We start from the raw sequence: 25,422 nt of genomic DNA, 5'->3' as shown, positions 1-25,422 counted from the left end.
TCCAACGTCACCTGGCGGTGTCTGCGAGGCAGCAGCAGTTATGGTGGTTGAGGTGGATGCCAGGGGAGGTGACCGCAGAAGTCCCTAGGACCGCCAGGTCCTGGCCCAGAGCCAGGGATGACACTTCCCTGTCTCCCTCCACCCTTCTTCCCCAGAACCAGCACTGGCTGCATCCACAAAGAAAAAACATTTCAGACGCTGATTTTTCTCAAAACATATATTTACCACTCCTCTCAGTGTATCTTCGAGCACCTCTGCCAGAATCTCTCAGGAATGTGTAGAGCCGCCCTGCCTAGACCTTGGTGACAAGGCTCCTCACAGCTTGTGCAATGGCGTCCTTGTCAATGCCAAACATCTTCAGCAGTTCAGCCGGCTTCCCGCTTCTCGGTACCTGGCTGACAGCCAGGCGGGTGACTGTGACGCCAGGCTCACCCGTTACTGCCGAGGACACGGCCTCACCTATGCCACCTGCGCAAAGGAAAGGAGGTGATTCGGGTGATTTGGCCCCAGGGGGAGCAGTGGGTGGGTCCCCTGGCCCTCTGCCTGTCTCTGAGTTTATTCCCCACCCCAAGGACGACAGAGGTGGCACACACACCGCCCCTTCCCCATGAGGGCAGCCGGAACAGACATCACTCCTTCATCAATCACCGTACTGTTTTTTTTGTAAGCCCAAATGTGGCCTCTGAATCATTTTAACTACATCCTCTGGGCAGCTGTCATCAACAGACTAGCATTTGCACTTGACCCCAGAGTCCAGGCCATTTCCTCTCCTGTTGGGGGGAAGGTGGTATGTGGTTATCAAGGACAGCTTTGAGAAGGACTCACAAAGCAAATCTGTGTGGCTTTCCCAGTTTGATTCGACACAATAGCTACTTCTGGACACGAGACACCTTTTCCCCGCTCTTAGCAGCGAGAGCGGGATCCCCACTGGCTTCCTGGGTGGCAGGGGCTTCATGGAGCAATTCCAGCAGCTGAGAGTTCCCTGGGTTCCCAGGCCCAGCCTGAGGCCAAAGAGGCCAAGTCCCAGCTGCTCTGAGGCCAGCTTTGGGTTGGCCCCTAGGAGGGCCATGGTTTCCCTCCTAGGGCTGGGATACAGAAGGGATGTCCAGCCCTGTGTCCCTGGGCCCTCCAGCCCAGGCCCTTTTACCTTCATAGTAGTGGTCCTCTACCGTGAGGATCCTGCCCTTGGTAGCACGGGCACTGTCAAGGATGAGTTTCCGGTCCAGGGGCTTGATGGTGAAAGGGTCCAACACACGAATGTTGATCTTTTCTGCGGGGGTAGAAGATGCAGGATGTGGCTGAGGGGAATTGGGCTGGATGCTGTGGGTCTGCCCTTTGATGAGCCCCCTGGGAGGGGGACTGGCTGGGGTGTCCTGAGAGTGGTCTGTCAACTAGCTAAATGCTCAGCCTGTGTCCTGCCCGTCCTGGGGAGGACCAACTGCCCCGTTCCCACCACTGAGCTCGTGCTTGCCAACCCCCAGTGGCTTGCCCCTTTCCCCCACACACTATGTGGTGCCCACGTACCTTGGCATTCTGCACCCACCCACCTCCCGGGAGCCTTTCCTGGCCTGTTTTAGGAGCATCTGTTCTGTTTTCCCTCACGCCCCGGGCCAGGGGATCTTGGCCTTTGGACTGTCCAAGAATACCAAGAGGCATGTGTAGGGCCTGTAGAGTCTTCCTTCATCCTCGCAGATGCCTCTGGAGGTGGAGAGGAAGCCAGAGACAGGTCTAAGGGTCTACGCTGAGATAAGCCATGTGCTCATGGGGTGATGGAGAGGGACGCTGCGGCCGCAGGCAAGTGTGAGGGCATCAGGTCAGGTGATAACCCAGCTGAATGACCTCAGAACGACAAACCCTGCTCTGCCATGCCTCCTTCACACCCTCCCCCTGGATCCCATACCTGCTGGGGCCAGGCTCCCCGGCTTCGCCAGCCCATCTTGCTCCTTTCCCCGTCTTCCTCCAGCTCCTCAGAGCTCTGGACACACAGTCCCTTCTGCCTGGGCCTCTCCACTTCCCTCTTTGCCTATCAGACCTACGAGTATCTGAGGTCACTGCCCCAAGGACGCCCATGTCCACCCTCTCCTTTGTGCTCAGCATGGCTGAAATGTGACATCTGTGATTTATTGTAGGGAGGCTAATGCCTGTCTCCCCTACATTCCCAGGAGCCAGTGCTTTCAAGCTGGCAATGGTAATAATAATGCCAGGTTATTATTTACTGAATCCCCAGGACAGCCCCACAGGGAAGGTGACAGTATCTCCATTTTATGGACGAGAAAACTGAGGCACAGCGATACTCAATAACTTAACCAGTGCTCAGCTAAGTGGCGATTCACTTGCACTGGCAGGCCCCAGGGCCTCTGATCTGCCTGCTGTGCTGGGCACCTCAAACCCAGGGCCCCCGGGTAGGGGCTGTGGTGACTACAACCCTAGAATTCAGCATCATAGCGGACACACAGTAAATGCTGAAAGGGTGGCTATTATCATCGCGTAATTGGATGAAGTTACTTCCCACCCCTAAGACCTAGTATGTATCTAGGACCTAGTCAGCATCCGATCTAAGACTGTTTGGGTCCTTCCCTCCTCACCTTTCTTCAGCAGGTCCGCAGCAGCCAAGGCCTCATGCAGGGTCACCCCAGCTCCGATCACAGTCACCTGGTCATCCTTGCTCTTCAGGACCACCTGGGGGTGACGCGGGGGAGGGGGGTCAGTGAGACACAGGGACAGGTGACCTGAGGAGGGCCCTGACCTCAGGTGCACTCTGTGGGGTGTGAGGTCAGGGCATCAACCGCACTGACCTTGGCTTGTCCGATCTGGAAATCCTCGTTGTTGTTATAGATGACGGCATTTTCTGGGCGGCTGGTCCGGATGAAACAGATGCCCTGGAGGGAAACAGAATAACCGAGGGTTACAGGACGTAGCACACCCAACCTCAAATAGCCAAGTCTCTCTAGAGAGGTCCTCCACGCTATTGTACCCATGGAGGTGTCTGTCTGTCGGTTCCCTAATGCTAGCTGCTCTGGGAGGAAAAAGGACCCTCTTGCCCTCCAGCACGCACCTCTCCAAACATTCCTCCCGAGTGACACTGGCCCAACGTCTTTGCCAGCCCCCAGCCCCAGATGGAAAATGAGTTTTCTATCAGGTAGAATGGTCTCCAGGTGAGGTCGATTGGCCAGAATATACCCAGCACGCCAGCCTCAGGGCATCTGGTCTGGGGCCCCCAGCACGCCGGCCTTGGGCACTCTGGTCTAGGGCACTTAGCACACTGGCCTCGGGCACTCTGGTCTGGGGCAGCACGGCTCGTGGTCAGGCCCACGTTTCTCACTATGTCGCAGTGAGTCCAACTCCAGGAGGCCAGCGAGGCATCAACTGCCACATTGGCAGGGGCTGCCAGGACTCTCAGCGGAGGAAGAGCCTGACAATCACGAGCAATGCCTGCCCGGTGGCAGAAGGATGGCGTGTGTCTCGTTTTTCCTAGTCTGACTCCCGCAAGCTACAAACAGCAGGGACAAGGCCAGGAGACACCGCTGTGGGGCAGTGAATGAGCAGCTCTATGCCTGCATGCTGGCCTCCCCTCCCACCCCTCTAAGGAAGAGCCAGCTGCCAGCTGAAGAAATTACAGCCACAGTGTGACCAACCTTTGTATTGGCTGCTAATTCCACCGCCTTCTCTGTAGACACTCCATCACTTGGGTAAAAGACAGTTGCCATGGGAACTGATCGAAACATGGCCAGATCTTCCAGGGCCATCTGAGAGGGCCCGTCTTCCCCTGGGATTTGGGAAAGGATATGCTGTAGTAAGACCCCCATCCACGGACCCGCCTCCCCCTTACTGCCTGGTCCAGAAGTCCAGGGAAGTTATAGGTGTCAGTGTCACGGCCCCGGCTCAACTTACCAATGGACACGCCGCAGTGCGAGCCGCAGAGGTTGACGTTGCTCTCGGAGATGGCTGCCATGCGAATCTGGTCGAAGGCCCGCGTGAAGAAGGCTGCGAAAGTGCTGCAGAAGGGTACGGTCCTGTCGCGAGTGGCACAGCCCACGGCGATGCTCACCTGGGGGCAAAGGAGGGAGAGGGTGGTCAGGGGCTTCCGTCACCCTAGGGACTAGGAATTCTCCTCCTTCCCTGATGCGAGCGATTCCTGCACATCCATGGACTCCGCAGTCTGTTTCCAAAAACCAAACTCCTTCGACTTGAAATAACCATTTTCAAAGTACTCTGAGAATTAGTGTCCTGGGAAACACCATTTTCCCCTAGCAACAAGCAAAGCCTTTCACAGAACGGTCTGTCCTTCCCAACCTGCGCAAGCCCTCCCCGTCTCCTCGCTAACCCCAAGGCCCCTCTGTGTGCCCGTGGAGGCTCCAGCCCAGCAGCACTGAGTACGGGACTGGTTCCAGACCAGCTGCCCCCTCCACAGCTCTGAAACCCACTGCCGACACAAGCCCTCCTTCCCCAGATCCGGGGCCTCCCCAGCCCCCACACCTGCCAGTCTACTCTGGACCCTCCAGCTGCCAAGGCTAGAAGCCACAGAGTGAGAACTTCAGGTTCAGCTGGAAGAAGTCTGGATGTGGTAGAGCCATCCTGAGGGAGGAAGCTCTTGGTCCCTAGAAGCAGACATTTTAAAAAACAGGACAAAACATCCTCCCTATTTGATCACCTCGTTTCCTGACAAGGGGCTGCTAACCCAACTGTGTGCATGGCAGGGGCCCAGAGGCTTGTGCACGAAAGGACTCAGGGGACTTGACTAGCGGCCCATCATGTTCCAGCCCCGCCTTCCGCCAGGAAGGCCCTTCAGTCCCAGAGAGAGCCCATTTGCCACCACACCTGGCTTTCATGCAGCTCCTCCTATGCGCACCTGCAGCCCCACTCAGCTCCTCTGTTTGCACATCCATCCAGTACATTCATACCTGGATGCGACAGCCTCGCCCCCCCAAATTATGGCTATTTGAGGTCAAGGGTCAATGCTGGGTCCTAGCTGTTATGGGGTCTCCCTAGACACCTGGGAGGCACCTGGCACAACCAGCATAGCTGCCCAAAGGAGTGGGGGGAAATTCGAGTCCTGCCCCTGCATACCTCAGACCTCTCCCCTGAGGTGTGGCGGGCCCTGTGGCACCTGCCCGCCCCTGGAACCCACCATGTTCTGTTCAGCAATGTAGCACTCAATGAAGCGATCTGGGTGCTCCTTCCTGAAAATGTCTGAGAAGGTGGAATTTTTGGTGTCCCCATCCAGGGCGATGATGCGGTCATGGGCATGGCCCAGCTTGGCCAGGGCCTGCCCGTAGGCCTTTCGGGTAGCAATCTGTGGAGAGGAGAGCGAGAAGGCTGAGCACCGCTGTGGGCATGTGTGAGGTGCGGCCTACGGCCTACCGCCCTGCGCAGCCTCTGGGGGACTACACCTTTTAGGGAGGAAAAGAACAAAGACTGGGGCAGAAAAACAAAAAGATCAAAAATACATAGCCCTCTGGAAAGTTAACTTTTGTAAGGTTCCCAACAAGTACTTCTGCAATGAACAACTTGGAGTGTCTGCAGTCCCTCGTCCCAGCCTAGCTGTGGGCTGTTTCAGCTGCAAAAAAGGTCCTCCCACCCTCACGTTCCCTGCCCGTGAGTCTCTGCTGTGAGCTCAGTCCAGTCTGCGAGGGAATACGCTGAGAGTCTGGCGGTCAGAAGGCCCAAAGCCAGTTGCACGGAAGGATTCACTTGGGGGAGTGGGGGCATGGAGCAGGGCAGGCCTCCGAAGCCTTTGCCAGGCCAGATGAGGGCCAGTCCTGAGCTCAGGCCAAGGCCCTGATGGGGGACTCAGGAGCCATGTTGCTTTGATCCCAGTGCTGCCAGTAGCTTGCTGTGTGACTGTGGGCAAGTCCCTTGCCCTCTCTGAGCTTCTGCAGGTAAATGATTCCAGAGCTGGCTATTTCCATGAAGGAACTGGTAGGAGCAGCTCCTCAGGGTTCCTTCTCACCCTGAAATGATCCCTCTCCTCACTTTGCCAACCCTCTAGAGACACATCTTGGCCCCAACTTCAGGGGGTCAGAAAACCATGCACCCCTACCCCCCCCCACAAGTAGTCCAGAAAAGTGAGACCTGACTCTACCTTGTCCCCAACTTTGTAGCTGGGTGGAGTGGGCATGCGGATGTTGGTGATGTCCACCGAGGGGGCATCCTCCTGCGGGGGAGTTGCCAGGATCTTCTTTTTGCTCTGGATCTGGCTGTGGATTTCCTGGATGATCTGATCAGCCATGTTCTGGGGGAGCGGCTTCCCATGCCAAGACTCCTTATCTTCTACCCCTGCGGGTCCAGTGTAGGAGGGCAGAGGGCCAGGTAAGACAGACACTCCCAGAGGGCCAGGAAACTACTCCATGGGGCCTCGACCCGTCGAAGGAAGGTCAGGGGAGAGGGGGGAAGAGTGTCATCACAGCCAAGGGCAGCCCTGTGCTGGGCACCTTGGGGGTCGGTCAGAAAAGGAGAGTCATGGTGACCAGGACTCCACGTGCCTGGTCCCCACCGACTAGACCCCTAGGCCTCCAGCAGCTCCTCCTGTCCCAGGCCCTCCAGTGCCATAGACTCCCTGTGTCCCTATTCAAGTTCCCGACCACCTGCAGCCCCTTCTCCCAGCCGGCTGCGGGGGAGCAACCTGCTGGCATCACTCTCTTGCTTGCCTCGGGGCCCTTCCAGACCCTCTCTAAGCCCTGCTCTGCTGGGGGGCCTGTCCTGCCCACTAGCCTCTCGGGGAGAACCCAGGTCTTTCCAGGTTCTCCCAGGGCTCTCGGAGGGCTCAGGGCGACAGCCGGGGCTGTCAAGGACACTCTGCAAGTGTCAGCCAGGGAAGGCATGTGAGGCATGATCTCATGCCAGTGTCCCTTCTCCTTGCCCACAGGCCCCACCCAGGTCCCGCCTCTCCTCCTGCCTACACGTGCCCCTCAGCCAAGGCCAGCCTGACCTGAGTCTGGATCCTAGCTCAGTCATGCAGACCACTGAGTCACCAGCTGGGGTGCACTCGCAAGGGCAGCAAAGGGCTGGTGCCTCTCCAGACATATGACCTTAGAGACATGCCCCCTTGCATTGAACCCCCCAGCCCCTCAGCTAGCCACAAGGCCCAGTCCCAGGAGTGGGGAGGGAGGCTTGTGCCTACAGACCCGTGATCCCTCGGCCCTTGAAGGTCTTGGCAACGATGGCTGTCGGCTGGTGCTTGGCCTGGCCAAAGGCCTTGCAGAGCTCCTCCACGCTGTGTCCGTCCACAATGATGGTGTGCCAGCTGGGGACAGAGAGGGGGCAGTGAGGGGCAAGGGCCAGGGGCCCGAGGACCCTGAGGGGGTCCCTGGGAAGGGCCTGCCCTCGATCCACCACACAGCTACAATCTGGAAGAGGGCTGCAGGGGCCGAGGCATGTACCACATTCCTGTTTCCAATCTGGGTTTTCTTTTCTCTTTTCACATTATTTCACTTCCTCGTGTTTGCTTGGAACAGATTTTCCTCCCCTCTCCTAAGTAATTCAAAGCTTAGTTCATTTATTGCCTCTTTCATTCCTGGTCTATTCATTTCCTACCGAAAGCTGCTTTGGGGACAATGCACTGATTTGGATTCTTGATGAAATTTTTGGCCCAATTTTTATTTATCTGGTCACTCCACAGATGCTGGCTGTGGTGCTGCAAACTTTTAAAATTGGGCCATGCTGTCAGACATGTAGGGAGACGCCGGGGAGGGGCAACCTTGCCCTTCAGAGCAATCCGTCCCGGGACTCTTTCTGGCAGGTTAATAGTAATGAGCCCTGGCCAGCTAGTACGTCATCCTGATGCAAGGTTGGGGGTTCAATCCCTGGTCAGGGCACATACAAGAATCAATCAATGAGTGCATCAATAAGTGGAACAACAAATCAATGGCTGTCTCTCTCTCTCCCCATTCCTGTCTATCCTTAAAATCAACAAAATAATAATGAAAATAGCCGCTAGCGTGTACCGAGCACACACTGTGCAGGCAGCGGGCCAAGCGCTACACACAGAGTAACACATGCGAGTCTCAGCACAACCTGGGCTGGCACTGCCACCCCCATTTTACAGGCAAGCAAACTGAGACACTGAAGGTGGAGTAACCTGCTGAAGGTCCAAAAGCAACTTAGTGATGGAGCCAGGACTTAACGAATCTGATTTCAGAGCCACAAGGTTAGACACAGGCCAGCTGCTGGGGTTACTCCAAGTCCCCAGCCGGAAGTGGCCTGACGGAGACCCACGAGGCACTCTGTGGCTCAGTTTCCTTTCTGTCTAACAGGAAGAATACTTGCTCTCTTCACTTTCTCTGTAAGGGCAGTCATCAGAGATGCCACACCAACGTCTCCTGTGTAATCAGTACTACGACTCCACCTTGCCCTTCCTCGGTCACTGACACATCCACAAAGGCCCTCGGAGTCCTAACTGCGGAGCGGCTTGTAATCAAGGAAAAGCCCTGCTGGCTGGCGCCCACCCAGAGGGACCTCCCCGCTTTGTAACACGTGACTCTGAATTCACAACCTTTCGAGGCCCATGGGGGAGTCTGAAAACTTTTTCCCATTTCACTAGGAGAAAGGGCCTGTTCTCTTCCACAGGTCGGCGGAAGCCGGGCACATTGGCAGCCAGCTGACTCACGTTCAAACCCTTACATGTCCCTTAGCCTCACTGAGCAAGCCTAGTTCACACCACGTGCCCCCACCTCACCACCAATAATCAAGTGAGGATGTGTGAGAGACGTTATGGAGTCTCAGAACTTTCGTGCCACACAACCACACCAAGGAACTCATTTAAAACTGGGCTTTAGCCCCCAAACCTATGAAGCAGCCTGGGCTGCCACTTTAAGTCCAAATGCCTAAATCTGAAATTGTGAGTCCAGACCTGAAAAAGGGAGACTCTTCAGCCTCCGGCTTCAGCCCCTGCACCTGCAAAGCTTCCAGCACTATGGCCCCCAGGCTGAGCGGGTGCTCCGGCCACGGCCTCGTGCTTACCCGAAGGCCTCGCAGCGCTTCTGATAGACGTCCAACTGGTGCTGCAGCGGAGTGGGGTCGCTCTGGCCCAGGCGGTTGATGTCCAGAATGGCAACAAGGTTGTCCAGCTTGTAGATGCCGGCAAAGGCCATGGCCTCCCACACAGAGCCCTCTGACAGCTCCCCGTCTCCCAGCAGGCAAAAGACGCGGTAGCTACAGATGGGGAGGGATATGGGGCTGATACCTCTTACCCGGGCCACTGTGCTCCTGGCCTGTCCCTCCCAAGAAGCCTGCGCTCTGGGTAGAGGAGCCACCACCCATGACATGCCAACAGTGCTGAGAGCTCCCTGATGCCCCCCCCCCCAAGTCCATGCCCCAAGGAAATGGCTGTGAAGGGAGCTGTCAGGAGCTCCAGAAAGTGCTGGCTGCCACAAAACAGAGCTCCAAGAGCAGCAGTCTGGTCGGTAAGATTCAGAGAATTGGGGGCCGTCAGGGCACAAGGAAAATGAATGCTCACTGGGGCCAACGGCTCGCACTAGGCAGGACGGGCTTGGACTGCCCGCTGCAGGGGGAGTGCTGGGCGAGCCCTGGGACTCGCTGGGTGGGCCAGCGGGAAAGGGGACCTTTCTACTCGAAGGAGCTGGTCTGGGGAGGCTGGGAGGTGTGCCAGCAGCCCCTCCCGGGAGATGCCTCAGGTGAGGAATGAGTGTCAACACAGGAGGGGGCTCATGATGGGCCGGGTGCCTCATAGGATGGACTCTCCCAAGGGTCCGAGGCTGGTCGATGCCCAAGACAAGAGGAGCTAGGTCTGGGCTTTCTCCACCCCAGGGGCCTTTTTCCGCTCTCAACGCAGGCAAGCATGGTCTTTGCAAAGGCAGTGTGACTCGGTTAGAGGAGCACAGAATTTGGGATGCAGTGAACAGAACCTTCCCTGGACCTGCAGAAGGGTAGAGCCAAGAGGGTGAGGCCAGAGGCTGGGCGACCAGCAGGGCCTCTGACCCCTGTGCTCCCATTCCCAACATCCCCCAGACGTGAGGGCATGGCAGAGGGGCAGCAGTCACAGGCACAGGAACCAGAATCCCACTCACAGGCTGGCATGTGGCATTTGGGCTCTCAGGGGCCCCAGCAAGGTGCTGGGCCCTTTGCTGAGGAACCCTCCAGGGAAGGTAAATGCAGGTGTTATCCCCAAACCATACAGAAAAGGAAGTAGGCTCAAATATTAAGGACTTGTCTGAAGGTCATGCAGTTAGAAGTAGCTGAACGGGGATTGAAACACAGGTCTGGCTGCCTGATACAGACTGCCCACTCCGTGCTGTCTAGGAAGGCACGCAGGGGGAGAAGCAGCAGAATTTAGGAGACCCCCCCTTCCCCCTGCCAAGGGCCCAGGTGCATGGCCCAGGGAGTAAGGATGGTGCCTGGATGGGCTCAGAGGGGACACAGCTGCCGGCCGTTGCAGCAGGAGGCAGCCATGGATCGGAAAAGGGGCGGGGACAGCTGTGGCCCTGTGCAGGCGGCAGCCCTGGATCAGATCAGAAAAGGGGTGGGGACAGCTGTGGCCCTGTCAGCATGAGTCAGCACCACCACAGGCCAGCAGGTCAAGGAGGAGTCCCCCATTCTATCCTTCTGTGGCTTCCAACAGATTAGGCCACCAGTTCCCTGGCCAGGAGCAGCAGGTCCAGGGCCCACACGAGCTTATCTGAAGCTGAGCTCTGCAGGGAGTCAGGCCTGGCACAGAAGCTCCTGGAAGTCACCGGCCAGATGGGGCTGAGAAGCTGGAGATAACTCAGCTTCTCTAGAACGGGATTTCTGGGAAGCGGACTGGCTGCCTTCCCAAACCCACACCCACTTCCAAGGAAGTCAGATCGGCCCTTTGGGGCCTCCAGCCTCAGGTCAGGAGGCCATCCTGGGGTCCTCGGAAAACACTGGAGCCCACAGAAACCAGGGCTCACCCTGAGGGTCTGAGTTACCACCACAAAGGGAAGGGGTCCCGAACAGGGGACCAACGCCTGTTGCAGAGGTGTTTGAAAACTTCCTCAAGTGCCCAACCAGAGGACAGCCCAAACGGGTCACAGTAGGCCCGTAGCACAGAACATCTCACAATCATTAAAACGAGCCCTTGATGGCTACAATGTGAGAAAATGTTCACGCTGTTTAGATTTTTCTAGAAAGCGGAATGGGAAATTGTGTAAATACTAGGATCACAAATTTGTACATTTCTTCTCATGATAATATGGGGGAACTATGATACATTAAGTGAGATTTAAGTGGGGGAGTGGTTAAGAATAAAGAAAGTGTTCATTTCTTTTTAATGCTTTTCTTTTTCAAATGAGTAGGTATTTTATAATCCAAACACAAAAATTAGTTAAAAAAAAATGAGAGAGAGAGTCAATTTGATGTATGCTAGCTGTTGGTGGCTGGGTGACACACCCAGAGGCCGGATCTGCTCTTTCAGGACACTACCCCTGGGAGCCTGGCATGGCCAGATTAATCCCTGACACCCCTGCCACTCCCTCCCCCAGGTACAGTCCCAGGCCCAGAGCCTCAGCCAACCCTGCTGCTGGGAACCCAGCTCGACCTTCTCCCAACACTGGCTCCTTCCAGTGCACTAGGGCCAGCAAACGGCCCTTCACGGGGAATCATTTAGAGCAACTGTAGGGACTAATGAACTCACATCTCTGGCTCTGTGCCAGATAAAATACTCCTGAACATACATCCCATTCTTCGTGACTTTCTTCACAGTGAATCACTTCTGGGGACTGAAGGCGAATGCTGCGCTGCCAGGTGACAGTGGCCTGAGGGGGCCTGCGGCGCCTCACAGCCCCCGCCACCTCCTGAAGAGCTGTCCCAGGAGCCCCGTCCTCCGCACACAGTAGGTGCTCACTGCGGTGTAGCACCCAGTCAGGCTCCCTGCAGCCACCTGCCCTTGGTGTGCCTGCAGTTACCGCCACAATCCCACGACAGACCACCTGGCTGTGGCCCTTCTGCCGGGGGTGGACTGTGGGCACTGGGGAAGCCATCGCTGCACAGCTGTACCCCTCCTGCCACCCGCAGGCCAGGCTCCAGCAGCCCCTCCTCTAGGAAGTTTCCTACCCACAGGGCTCCCTGAACCCCCTGTGCTTCCTCCGGGCCCCTCAGAACAGTCTGGGGACTCTGAATACGGACTCGGGATGCACGCCCTGGCTTCGAATCCTACCTCCAGCACATCTTACCTCAGTTTCCCCATCGGTGTGTGTGGAGGTAACTGTACACCTGTCACCACTCAGCCCATAGGGGGCTTTTCAAGGTGAAAGCCTCTGAAGCTCTGAGCACTGAGTACAGGGCCCCACATGGTAATGGCACGAGACACCATCTGACAAGTGATTTCCTTAAAGCCTGCAGCCAACACTCCACCCCTCCCCCAGTGGAGACCACTCTGCAGACCAAAGGGGCCGCAGCAGACAGCCCTGTGGCTGAAATGTGCCTCCACGCCACCTGGCGCTGGAACGGCAAGTCTCTACGATCAGGTCACTCTCTCCAGTGTTTATTTGTCCTCCGACTGATAGGTGGGGCTCAGAGGTGCCCAGAACCCTCTAAAATATCCAATCTTCTCATTTCCTAGGACACAGGCAAGCTCGGCCTGGGCTTGTGGCACTTAATCAGACACTAGAGGGTGGGGCCTACTGAGACTTTCTGGGGTCCAAGAACCAGGCTTGGGGGTGGCGCACAGGAACTCATCAGCCAAAGCACTCTGGACAAAGAGCTTGTGGTCAGGAGCATGGGCTCTGGGCTCAAACCCAGCCCCAGCGGTCACTATCAAGGGCCTGTGGGCAGGTTCCTTCACTCCCCTGAGCCTGTTTCCTCGTCTGAATAGGGAGCTGGTGTGGAACCAGCCTCAGGCCACACGTGCACTGTTCCTCAGCCCTGACTCAGGCAAGACGTGGTACTTGGAGGCAGTGGTTAAACTTGAACCCCTCCCAAAACTACGGAGGGACAGGGTGGGGAACAGGGTGGGGAACGGGAGTGTTACCTGGCTTTGTCGAAGTACTTGCCCGTGTAGGCCATCCCGCAAGCAGCCCCAAGGCCCTGGCCCAGGGAGCCAGTGGCCACATCAGTGAAAGCTTGTTTCTGTCATAACAGAGGGCCACAGTTACTCACAGCGGAGAGAAGGAAGTAGCTCCCCTCACAGGGTCCTGGCCTCATCCCCACCCAGGCTTGGCCCCAGGGCAGCCTCCACCCAGAGGCGAGTTCTCGGCCGCACACAGCAGTAACTGTGGGTGCAGTTCAGATACCATCTCTGCCCACCAGGGAGGTGTGTGACCTCAGGCCAGGAACTGAACCTCTTTGGGCCTCAGTGCCCTCGTTTGTGAGGGGAGCCCACATCATTCACCCCACACAGTAGCCAGGAGAATTCATGACAGAACTGCCAAAACACTTGGCCCTAGTGGGTGCCCAGGTGGGGTGTGCGTGTGTGATATTTTCCATGGTAACCTGCAGGGATTAGCACCCTGAGGAGCACACTGGGTCCCTTCCCTGGGGTACCACCAGCATCCTTCAACCCCCTTATTGATACCATGAACTTCTCACGAGCTCATCTATGTGGCCAGGGAGGCCCGTGGGAAAGGAAAGCTGGGTGTTCGGTGCTTTTGGAGACGCCGTCTCTGGAGTTGACCCGGAGCACCCTGGGCTGGGGCCTGGAAAGGCCTCACCCTTCAGCACCAGCTTTTTATTTTTTTAAATTAATTAATTTATTTTCAATTTTTAAATTATTTTATTGTTGTTCAATTACAGTTGTCTGCATTTTCTCCCCACCCCAGCCAAACCCATCTCCCTCCCCTGCCTCCACCCTCCCCCTTGGTTTTGTCCATGTGTCCTTTATAGTAGTTCCTGAAAACCCTTCTCCCCTCCCCTCTGGTTACTGTCAGATTGTTCTTAATTTCAATGTCTCTGGTTAAATTTTGTTTGCTTTTTTCTTTTGTTGATTATGTTCCAGTTAAAGGTGAGATCATATGGTATTTGTCCCTCACTGCCTAGCTTATTTCACTTAGCATAATGCTCTCCAGTTCCATCCATGCTGTTGCAAAGGGTATAAGCTCCTTCTTCCTCTCTGCTGCGTAGAATCCCATTGTGTAAATGTACCCTAGCATTTTTGATCCACTCATTTGCTGATGGGCACTTAGGTTGCTTCCAGCACCTGCTTTTTAAAATGGAGCAAGCCCCCAAAATGCCCAGCTCTTTCCTTCCTCATGTCAGTGCCTTTCTCTGCCTTTCAACACCCTCGGCTCCTCATTGGGCACCCTTGCCCCACTTTTGACAGGACCTGGCCCCACTTCAGACAGATGCTTGTGCGGCTCCTGTACACTTACTGGGACAGGGTGCCCATCCAAGTTGGAGCTGATCTTCCTCAGGTTTAGCAGTTCTGCCTCAGGTAGGAAGCCGGCTTCAGCCCAGACGGCATACAGGATGGGAGCCGCGTGACCCTGCCAGGGATGGTGGAGGGCGGGGTCAGAGGGGGAGCTGACGCTGTGGTGCTCTTTCCACTGCACACTGAAACCCGGGGCCTGGCCAAGCCTGTAGGCCAGGGTATCCATTTCAAGGGAGGAACCAAGTGAAGGCCACTTCCCCTCCTTTTATCCATTCCAGCCCCAAAGTTCCACAGCCAAGGCCGAGCGAGCCCCAGGACAGGTGCAGAGGGAGCACAGCTGTGAGGCCACCAGAGCCAAACCCCCAGCACGCAGCCGGCTGCCCTAATCCCTGGTTTCTGGCATGTGAGCCAACTTGGACAGACTTCTAAGCTCTAATGCCTCGAGAGACGAGAGGCCACAGAGCTAGGCCTGGGTACAGGTGAATTTCAGGGAGTTGTGCCATGGCTGTGATTCTCATGAGGGAGGGTCAGGACAGGGTGCCCCATCCCAAACCCTGCTGCTGTGAGGGAACAAGCCATGGCCCAGGGGTGCTAGCACAGCACAGAAAAATGTGTGCAGAAAGCCACAGAGCCGTGCCCAGACCTGGACTCAAGTCCTGCACGTGCCAACAGGCACAACACCCGGCAGACCATTTCCGTTGTCCCCTGTTAATTTATTCCTTAACTTGGTTCAGTGTATCAGTTGGCTCAGCACAGAGCAGGACACTGAGGTAGGGGCCTGGGGGAAGAAGCATGGGCCAGGGCTGGGATTACGCTAGGGAGGTGGGTCCCCTTGGACATGGCCCATTGCCAGCATCTTCTCAGGGGTCCAGGGCCCACGACCCCCAGCCCCAGGCGAAGGGCGGCTCCTACCTTGGACAGCACGAAGCGGTCGTTGTGAGGGTTCCGGGGGTCCAGGGGCTTGTAGCGCATGGTGTGGAAAAAGAGGACAGCCATGATCTCCGCGGCGCTGCAGCACGACGTGGGGTGGCTGTGGCCCAGGAGAGACGGACAGGTACATTATGGCCCCGGATCCGTGGCCTACAGGGCTCACCCTAGCCCATGTGCATGGGCCCGGGGATACAGGTCCCAAGGAGTCACAGAGGGCCATATGCTCCTGCTCCCTGGGAAGGTCACACAGGGTCTCAAGGAGGCCACTGCTGGCAGCATGGGGGTTGTGCCCTCCTAGGGGCCAACAGTTTACATCCTCAGAGTCACACAACTAAAAAACTCTGGGGCTGGACTGGAGTAAGAAGGAGGGCCAGGACACTGTGCAGGCTAGCACAGACCAGTGCAAGGCAGCGCCATGGCTGGGGTGTGGCTGGTGCTGGGTGGAGCCCAGTTCCAGCACTGTGGCTCCCAGCAGGAGTTAGGACTGGGCAACTGAGGACTTGTGGCCCCTCTGTGACGAACCAGTGAGCTACATCCCACTGGGACTGCTCACGACTCTGCCTACTTGTGAGGGTCACCCTGCCCTCCCAGGTCCCAGGGGTGCTGGTCCTGAGGCCACGGGCAAGGGGTAAGGAACTGAGGCTCAGGGAATTACCACAAACCTCCCAGAAGCATCATGGGTCCAGCAGTCTGCAAACTTGGGCTTCCGGCTCTCTAATAGCATCATTGTGCTACTTAGCACCTTTTTAAATGGGCCTTTTGAGGGCTGGTGTAGCCATCAGGAATCATGCTTTTGTGTAGAATTTAAAAGGTAAAACACACGACCTCATCTGACCTCATCTCAAAAGGCTATAATCATGAAAAGATAAAAATCCCTTCTGCCTGTGACAAGAGCTGAGGTGGGGATGACAAAAGCCGGAAGCCTGCCCTTCCAGCCCTAGAATAGGGCTAGAGGTTAGGGTTCCTGCCGGGACACGCTAACGCCTGGCTAACCCTGCTGAAGCACTCTGGCCCACGGTTTTCTTGAGGGAACGGGCCTCCGCGCCACCCTGCCATGCAGCTCGACGCAGCCCTGACGCCACTCTTGGAGGTCCTTCACACTAAAACATGCCCAATGCCAAACCAAAGGGCACATGCACGTCTGGGTTCACATACGCCTCCCTCCTCCCCTGCCAGCCGCCACCCAGCACCGGGTTAGGGGTGAGTCACTCCCAGTGCAGACACATTAGTAGGAAATCCGGAACTGTCCATGCTGATTTAGTACACACATTCCCAGCACACGGCCGTCTTATACTTCACCATTTCTACGAGCTCCTTGGTCAGGGGGAAAAGACACTACACCTGGAAGAGGGAGGTGAGGAAATGTAAACGAGAGACTTTTCTCTGCCTACCGGGGACCCAGATTCCTTGTCCCCAGAGCCAAACTTCAGCTGGAGGACATCCAGGTCAACACCGGTTCAGGCTGACCTCCTATCCTTCCTGCCTCAAAGGGCAGCCCCATCCCTGAGGAATCCAGTTTCAAACGTCTTGACCCTGGTATGAGAGGAGCAGGGGAAGGATGTGGGCGGAGAGTGGGCTGAACAGCTCCTCCGTGAGAGAAGAAAGGCAGGTGAGGGGACTGCCTGCTCGTCCACAGGGCAATCCCGGGGGGATGTTCCCTCCTGACTGTCACAGGAAGTGCGAGACGTGAGCACTTTCTGCATGCGGCAGAGGTGCATCCAGGCCGGGGCAGAGTGGACGTGGAGGAGCACAGAGAGACATCAGAAGGCAGAAATTAGTTGATTTTTAACCCTTGCTAGCTAGCCCCATGGGGGGTGAGCCGGCAATATTTTATCTCTTTGAAAGCCTGCCTCTGGCCTCACTAGTGGTCCCGTCTTCACACCTACTAAATAAAACCACACAGAATAAGGACGCTAGGGACCAGGTGTTTGCCCCACTCTTTCAGGGGTCTCTCTCTGCAAAGTGTCCCAGGTGGAGATATGGGCAAGTGCTTCACCTCCCCGAGGCTCAGCTTCTTCACCTGGAAATGGGGTTGCTATGTGGGGGGTGGGCGTCCAGGAGTCCCAGTAAGGTCATGCATTCAAAATGCCCAGGTGCCTCAGCCACCACCATCTGCCGGAGGACCGGATGCCTAACCTCTCAGTGCCTCCACCTCTGCATCTGTGGGCTGGGACTGTGAGCCCTGCCCCCCAACCGCTGACCACAGGGCAGTTGGGAGGGAAGAAATGAGCCAAGAATTGAGACAGGGCTCTGTAAACTGTAAAGTGCTGAGCACACAGGAGACATAGTTACTTTTAAACCCAACTGATTAGAAGGCCTTCAGGTCTGACCCAGGGCCTGACCTTTTCCTGCAACCCTGTCCTCCCTGGTGGGGACAACTATAGGTGGACACCCCATTTCATGGTGTTGCGTGTGTCACACCCATGGACACACACTGGCTGCATACAGGTAGGGGAGGGGACACTGCGGGGTGCTTTACCCACGGACACATGGGCGTTAACGAGTTTGTTCAAAACCCCTGCCTTGGCCTGAAGAGTCCACTTGCAGTGCCGGGCAGGACAGTCTATGAAGGCGATGCTGAGAGCTTAGAGCTGGGCCTAAATAGGTACAATTTCTCAGAGACGCCCCCACCTGGAGGACACACATTCTTCCAGATGCTCCCCCCCAGCCTTTAGCATTCACTCGGCCTGCTCCCGGGCTTCCCGGCAGGAAGAGTGGAGAGAAAAGTCCCTCGCTCCTCTTGCTCTGGCTGGGCTCCCCCCGTTATCAAGATACAAGCACTGTCAGCTTCTGTCAACTTCTGTCAACAAATGGCCCGCCTCCCACCCTACCAACGCCTCCCACCACGCGGCTGCGGCACACACGCTGGCCTGAGTCACAAGAGTCAGTCACACGGCCGCTCAACGAATGAACACACCGGGGAGACCCAGCACCTCGAACAGCCCCATGGGAGTAATCCTTACTGTTCAAAAATAAAGAAGGAAATCAAATCTGTTATGGAGAAGAAATAAGTACCCTAAGAAGAAAGTAAATAAAAGGTGGAAGAGTGCAAAACCATTACCTAAGATCCAACTCAAAAAGTTAGAATAAAAACCAAAAGTTAATTCTTAAAAAAAAAAGACTAAAAGTTATAAAATTTAGCAAACTTCTGATAAGGCAGGATCCAGGAAAAGAAAAGGGCAATATGAGAAATGGAAGGAGGGGCATAGCGATGATAAAATACCCTGAACAACCGGATACCAAAAAATTTGAAAAAGGAAAATGTCTGGGAAAAAATAACTTACCAAAACTGATTCAAGAAACAGAAAACCAGAGTAATCTTCTAACCATTAAAAAGAAACCAAATCAGGAGCTGCAGATGCACCCCTAAGGCCCAGCATCTCCAATCGTAGGGACACGCCCACAACAAAATGTACACTCATCTATCACGCAGCTGCAGGAGACTCGCAGGAGGGTCCCTGCACCGTGTGGGAGGGCCAGACCCGGGAACCACCCACGTGTCCATCAATACCATGTCAATCACAATATACAGTATTCATCTAGCGAATGGTATGCAGCAGCGAGAATAAGCGAACTATACAGACAACACCAACCCTATCCCACGAATACATGTGACTAGAGCGTAACGCAGGAGGACCTGCATAGCAGAAAAGACCACTGTTTATGCATACATACAAATGCTATAGAACTATAAGGAAAACAGTGGAATGATAATGGAAAATTCAGGGTGCAGTCCTTTCTGGGGGAGGCGGGTGTCCACCCAGGAGTTCCTTAAGTACTGTAACGTTCTAGTTCTTAAGCCTGGTGGTAGGTACATACAGGTTCATTATTTATAACATATGTACAGTATTTACATTATTATTATTATTATTTTAATCCTCACCCAAGGACATTTTTTCCACTGCTTTTAAAGAAAAAGGAAGGGAAAGAGAGAAACATTGATGCAGGAAAGCAGAATCAATTGGTTGCCTCCCGTTCACACCCAGACTGGGGACTGGCACCCAGACCAGGGATCAAACCCCCAACCTAGGTACGTGCCCTAGCTGGGAATCCAACCTGCAATCTTTTGGTGATAGGACAATGCTCCAACCAACTGAGCCACACTGGCCAGGGCTACAGTATTTATATTATAGTATTTTTTAAAAGAATGTCTATTGATTTTCTTGAGAGGAAGGGAGGGAGGGAGAGAAAAGAGAGAGAGAGAGAGAGAGACAGACAGACAGACAGACAGACTGATGTGAGAGAGAAACATCAATTGCCTCCCATACATGCCTGACTGGGGATTGAACCCTCAACCTAGGGATATGCCCTGACCGGGGATCAAACCTGCTAACTTTTGGTGCACAGGATGATGCTCCAACCAGCTAAGCCACCTGGCCAGGACTACATTATATGCTTTTTTTTAAAGAGTATATATTTATTTTTTAAAAAATACTCAGGCGAGAGCCCCAGGATGCCAGGGCAGAAGTGAACCTCAGAAGCTGTCCTTGTTCTTCGAACGCCCCAGCTGACACCTGCCCAGAAGGCCTCTGCCTCTGTGCCTCGGGAGGCTCCTTCGCAGCTCTTCCCTGTGTCATCTGGTTAGAGAAGCCCTCCTTGCCCACACTACCTCTCCTTCCCCGCACTCACGCTTGCCGCCACGGATATTATGTGTCTATTTACTGGCTGTCTGTCCTACTACAACTCAAGCTCCAAGAGGGCAGGGACTGTGAGCACTTCCACTTGTATCCTTGGGCTGCAACAGCTCCTGGCATGAAGTCACAAATGAATAAATGCTGCATCCTGGCTCCCAGATCCTAGGGACGTGACTTCTCTGAGCCTCCATTTCCTCAATGTAAAGTGGAGACGTTGATAGAGTCTGAATGAACGAGGTCGTGTGTGGGTAAAGAGCCTGGCACAGCACACAGGCAAATGGCAATTGCTCAGTAAGATTAGCTCGTAACACACCAGAGATGAAGTCAAACCTCTTCCTCATTCTGAGGGTGGGACCTCTAAGGTCCATGGGAGGGAACTAACTTGCCAGGGGCACACTGTCTGCCAGCAGAAGGGCTGGGACAGAAGAAAATGCTGTGAGAAACTGAGGAACGGATAAACAAAGCGTGGTGCATCCGCACGATGGGACATTCCGCAGTTACAGAAACGAAGTACTGATTCACGCCACGGCAGGAACGACCATCCAAACATCATGCTGAATAAAAACCAGACCCCGAGGCCACATTCTGCCCGATCTCATTTGCAGGAAATGTCCAGAGGAGTCAAACTTGCAGAGACAGAGAGGAGACCAGTGGTTGCCTGGCAGCTGGGCCCCGGAGAGTGACAGTAAGAGCAAGCGGGGTCTTTCAGGAAGGAAGTGTCCTAAGATTAGAGGTGGTAAACTCACTAAAACTTACGCTAAGTCACTGTTCATTTACTAAAGCCACTGAACTGTAAACTTAAAATATTATGATTTGCAAATTAGACATAATAGAGCAGTTAAAGATTAGTTTTTAAAAAAGAAAAAGGTGCTAAGAGCCCAGTAGAGGAAGTTCTCGAGTGTCCACATCCCTCTGCCCAGCTGCGCGGCCTTCAGAGGTCACATCCAGCCCGTGAGCGCAGTGGACTTCGGAGCAGGACGGCCAAACAGTGTGCCCCTGGCTCCCGCAAGGCCACCCCCCGGGACACTCCACCTCGCCGTCAGGATAAGAGCAGACTTTGCCTAGACCTGGCTCTTGGCAGTCCTGCCCTCCGAGAATACTCCAGCATCCAGGGCAGAGAGCTCTGATCTGTGGCAATAAGGGAGTCCCTGATTCTGTGGGACCAGGCTCTAGTGACCAGGCCTGGCCAAAGGAGCCGAGTCTCGGAGTCAGAGTTGCAACAAGGCCACAGTGTGGTCAGCTCATGAGAACCTCTCAGCCAGGCCCTAACCAGGGGCTGCACCTGGTTTCCAGCTTCAGGAAACACTGGCTACCAGCCCTGCTGAGTCAGAGGCTCTCGAGCAGAGGACCAAGTCCTTACAGGGCTGCCAGATGTCTTCACAGTGGGTTGGGAAATGCTGCTGCTGGGGCAATCCCAACGGGCTTTGCTCTTGCCTCAGTCACAGCCAGGTGGGGGCAAGGCGGCCAGAATGGAGAAGCAGGCCCTGGGCATGGTTTTCTGCCCAGAGAAGTCAGAGACCTGAAGGAGCCTGAGCCACGAAGGGGGCCTCTGGGTACTCAGCCAAAGCATCCCTGAATGCCAGAGCTGGGAACAGGGATGTGCTTCCAGCCACTTCAAAGTCATGGATCACCAGGATGTGAAACCCACAACAGCAGGGGGCAGGGCCCCAGAGCTTGCTCACTCTGCTCCCCGTCACACTCCCGAGCGACCCAGTTCGAAAACCACCTGTCTATGAACCTCTCCTTTAAAGATGGGGAAATCAAGGCCCTGGATGGGAAAGGCCTTCCTGACAAGGACACAGCCACTCTGAACGGAGCCAGAGCCGGGCTTAGATTCCCGTCTTCCTGTGCCCACTTGCCAGGTCCTGCCAGACACTAGGTCCCAAGTATCCTCCCCAACGCTGTGGGTCAGAGCCCTGGGGACACGTTAAAAGCACAGCCTGCGCCTCCCCAACTCAGGGCTGCTTCTGTCCTCAGGTGACACTCAGCACTGTTTGGACAATGCCACACTCTAGCCTTGGTGACTGAGGACCACAAAACCATTACCGCCAGCCTCGGCAGCCAGCCCCCTTCTGATAAACCCAGTGGGTTTCGTTTTTTTAAAGCCTGGATGAGCTGGACCCTTGCCACAGTTCCCTGAGCACGTGGAGGGAGGTGACCCCTGAGAAGCTCTGGCCACTGTGGGTGCTGCATCCACAAAGAGTCCTCTGTCCCTCAGCTCCCCTGACACAGAAGCCAGTGTCCTTACTTGCTGGGGCCTGGCGATGGCACAGGAACTGAAAAGCTACTGAGAAACCAGGACCTCACCGAACTCTGAACCCCACAGCCAGGGTCCTCACTGACAGAAATGTCTGAGTCCAGCCTGTGGGGGCGACCGTGAAAAGATCTAGCCAAGACGCTGCTTCACGCCCAGAATGGATGTAAGCTCCCCCGGAAAGGGGGCATCCTGACAGGTGATCCCTTCGGCTCTGCACTGGGCACTGAGGAAACAGCGAGCCTCAAAACAAACATCTGGTGAGCAAAACACTCCTCTGACCTCAAATCTTTCAAAACTTCTGTGCACACACAGAGCTCTTGCTAAACACCTTTCAAAATACCTCTGTGACAGGGATTGCCTAGCAATGCTACTTCCTTCTACAAAGTAAGTTTTCTCTAAGTATTTCTTTCCTGCACCTTTTACACACTCACAGTCTTCTACATGTTTTTTCTTTTTGCATGTGGAAGCTTGCAGTTCAGTGAGTTCTTCCCTACAACTACAATGTAAACCCGGGCAAAAGCCTCAGTTGCCACACAGGATCTTTTCCCGCTCACAGAAATCAGGGTTTAACCACCTAACAACGATGCAGCAGACCTACTCTACACCCCCTCCCTTTGGGAGCCCCCAACAATTGTAAATGTTTCATTTCTCTTAAGTGCCTTCAAACTGATTGATATCTGCCATTAATCCACCTGACGGCCCCATTTCCAATTTCTTCCCATTCTCCCGTCTGCCCAAGAAGTCACGACGCATGCCCTTTACTGGGCAGCATGGAACAGCCACCAATGATCAGCTAGGCAAGTCACTTAACACACTAGCCTCAGTTTCCTCATCTATAAAATCTGAACGTAAAAGCACCTGTCTCCCAGGGTCATTCTCAGAATACATGAGACAATATTAGCCATAAAGGTTGCTCTGTGTCACACCAGAGATGCCAGTTGGCTTAGTAGCCCTACAACTGTCTGCAGGTCTCCTCTGGCCCTGTAGGATGCTCCGGTGTACAGCACTATTCAGTTGGGTAACTGCTATGCCTCTCCAGCTTGACCCCCAGGAGCCTAGCTAAATAGCTCCTAGCACACAGTAAACTTCAACAAGGCCCTGCAGGGCAAACCACCCCCTGAAATGCTCAAGGAAAGGAACCAGCAGTACTCAGTAAGCAATACAGTGTGCAGACCCACTGTGTTCCAGGCTGGGGTAGGAGGCCTGTAGAGTAAGCTGGGTCCCTGTCTGGGCAGGGACTCCCACACAATGGGTAAGACTGATCTAAACCCAGTGGGGATAATGGGTCCAAAGTATGCATGGGGGTGGGGTGGAGGGGAAAGGGCCTGCCAAGACAGGTCTAATCCCCTCTGAGATCTGAGTGTCTTAAAGGCACAAAGGAGTTGTGCATACCTAACCTTAAGGTCAAAAAGATGTACTTACTAATTAATAATATGGCTTGTATGAAACTGGCCAGAAGCTAGAATCTTGTCCTTGTTCTAAACACACAGCTTGGTTGGCAAAGTTCTTGGAAATCACTCCCACCCAGCCCCCAAATTCATTTCATGAACCCAGCACATTGCTGTCTCCGTATCCTCCGCGCCAGACCCCAAGGGAGAGGCTTGAATCCTCAAAACCACCCGGAGCGTAGGAGCTATTATTGTTCTCATTTCAGAGTGGGAGACACACCCTTGACTACCCCACCCGATGCCTCTGCAGTGGCCCCAGTTGTAATCACTGGCCCTGCTTCTAGCCACCTTCAGTGTAGGTTTCTTGGTTATTCACCTCCAGAAGGAGTGGTCCTGAAAAAATACTGGGAGATAGGTGCCCCAGCCTCTGCCCCTGGGGAGGTTGCACCTGGTAGCGGGCCCTGGGACTAGGTCCGTTCTCTTAGCCTTGAAGTCTCTCCTCCCCAAGCCCCCATCCGCACGCCTCCCACCAAGTCAGATCTAAGACTTCCCCTTCACAGCGGCTGCCAGGGTTCTGCATCCACGTGGCCGCCTTCCTCCCCACTCCCCACCCCATTCCATTCCCTAGTCCGGGGTCCCAGCAGTCCCCTGCTGCAGAGCTGGACGCCAACCCACGGTGGCAGGAATGTTAGGTGAGGGGCACTGTGAGGTGAGGAGGAGGCCAGGCCTGAGAGTCTCTGCAACATGAGGGCTAAAACAGGCGTTCTCAAGTTGGGGAGCGTGGGTTCCAGCTCTCGCCGTGTGTGACCTTGAGCAACTGACTTAAACTCTGGGCCTCGGTTTCTCCACACAGGGTGTGGAAAGGGTCCAGAGGACCGCGCGTGTACGGCGCACGGCGCAGGGCCTGGCTCTCCGCGACAGCGCAATAATGGTGGCCTTCCCGGTAGGGCTGCAGAGGGGCCGCGCGGTTCACAAGTCGCGTCTCTCGCGCCAGAGCGCAGCAGGGTAGCCGGAGTCTTGCAGGGCAGAGCCAGCCAGAGGCGCAGAGGGAGCCGAGGCCCACCGGGCGGAAGCCCGGCGGAAAGACGCAGCGGAAGGGGCCTCCGGCCCGGGCTCTGCGAGGCGCGGGTCTCCGCCACCTGACCTGGCCCTGGCCGCCTCCCTCGAGGTGGGTCCAGGCAGCGCCACACTGGGCGGGCGCGCCCGCGGCCGCCGAAAACGGCTCCCCCACCCAGGCCTGAGCCCCGCCGGGCCCCCCCGCGCTCACCCTGAGCCGGCCGCCGTGGTGGCCTGGATAGAACTGATGCGCAGGCGATTGGCCGTGTCTTTCAGGGCCTGCAGCTTCTGCTGGTCAGGCTTGTGGTAGCCCTCCATGGCGCGGCCGGGTGAGCAGGAGACAGAGTAGCGACTCAGGCGGAGACCGGCAGCGGCAGAGGCCGGGTGCCGCACGGGGGCGCGTTAAGACTCCCGGGCCCGCCCGTAGGGCGGGGCGGCCGCATCACCCCAGGTCGCGGCGCCGCTGGCGGCCCCGCCCCGCCGGCCCCGCCTGCGGGAGCGGCCGTAGTCCCAGCCCTCTGGCACTGAGCGGGAAACTGAAACTGCCTGTATCCCGGGCACCTGGAAACCGGGCCGGATGCTCTCCATCCGCCTAATCTCCCCACCTCCTCCCCCGACATTGCTGGGCAGCCATGGGCTGCCAGGCTCCTGTGAGTCAGGAGGCACTGCTCTGCGGTGTTCACCAAACACAAGTAGAAGTAACTCCAGGTTCAAGGCTTGGCTCAGACTTTGCCTGTTGACTTGCATCTTCACTGCAGACCGCTGCGTCCCTTCGTCCTCCGCACGGCCTTGGACAGTATAGAGAGGAGAGGCTTTCTTGGACTCCATTTTACAGATGAGCAAATTGAGACTGGCAAAGTCAACAAGGTCACAGGGCTG

At 55.6% G+C, this 25,422-nt stretch overlaps 1 protein-coding gene across 1 annotated transcript; it reads right to left on the bottom strand.

The window, feature by feature from the left end:
• Nucleotides 1-201: 201 nt before the first annotated feature.
• On the bottom strand, nucleotides 202-24,939 carry TKT (transketolase). The gene is made up of 14 exons (XM_024556590.4): nucleotides 24,755-24,939; nucleotides 15,191-15,308; nucleotides 14,280-14,393; nucleotides 12,944-13,041; nucleotides 8,959-9,150; nucleotides 7,125-7,243; nucleotides 6,083-6,276; nucleotides 5,129-5,293; nucleotides 3,892-4,048; nucleotides 3,636-3,766; nucleotides 2,796-2,879; nucleotides 2,586-2,679; nucleotides 1,148-1,270; nucleotides 202-468 (listed from the first exon to the last, which is right to left on the bottom strand). The coding sequence occupies exons 1-14, from the start codon at nucleotides 24,859-24,861 to the stop codon at nucleotides 293-295; spliced, it is 1,872 nt and encodes a 623-aa protein (XP_024412358.2). The 5' UTR covers nucleotides 24,862-24,939; the 3' UTR covers nucleotides 202-292.
• Nucleotides 24,940-25,422: the final 483 nt, after the last annotated feature.

The sequence above is a fragment of the Desmodus rotundus genome, chromosome 8 (genome assembly GCF_022682495.2).
Source record: "Desmodus rotundus isolate HL8 chromosome 8, HLdesRot8A.1, whole genome shotgun sequence".
NCBI lineage: Eukaryota > Metazoa > Chordata > Mammalia > Chiroptera > Phyllostomidae > Desmodus > Desmodus rotundus.
The sequence above is the reverse complement of the archived record's forward strand: the minus strand, read 5'-3'. Positions and strand labels throughout refer to the sequence as shown.

Bases quoted from the DNA above. Each gene is read 5' to 3' on its own strand.
- TKT (XM_024556590.4), bottom strand. From the start codon at position 24,861: ATGGAGGGCTACCACAAGCCTGACCAGCAGAAGCTGCAGGCCCTGAAA. The intron at 9,151-12,943 runs GTAACACTCCCG...CCCCATCTGTAG, and splicing joins AAGTACTTCGACAAAGCCAG to CTACCGCGTCTTTTGCCTGC. The intron at 6,277-7,124 runs GTCTGTAGGCAC...CTGGACCCGCAG, and splicing joins CAAGGGCCGAGGGATCACGG to GGGTAGAAGATAAGGAGTCT.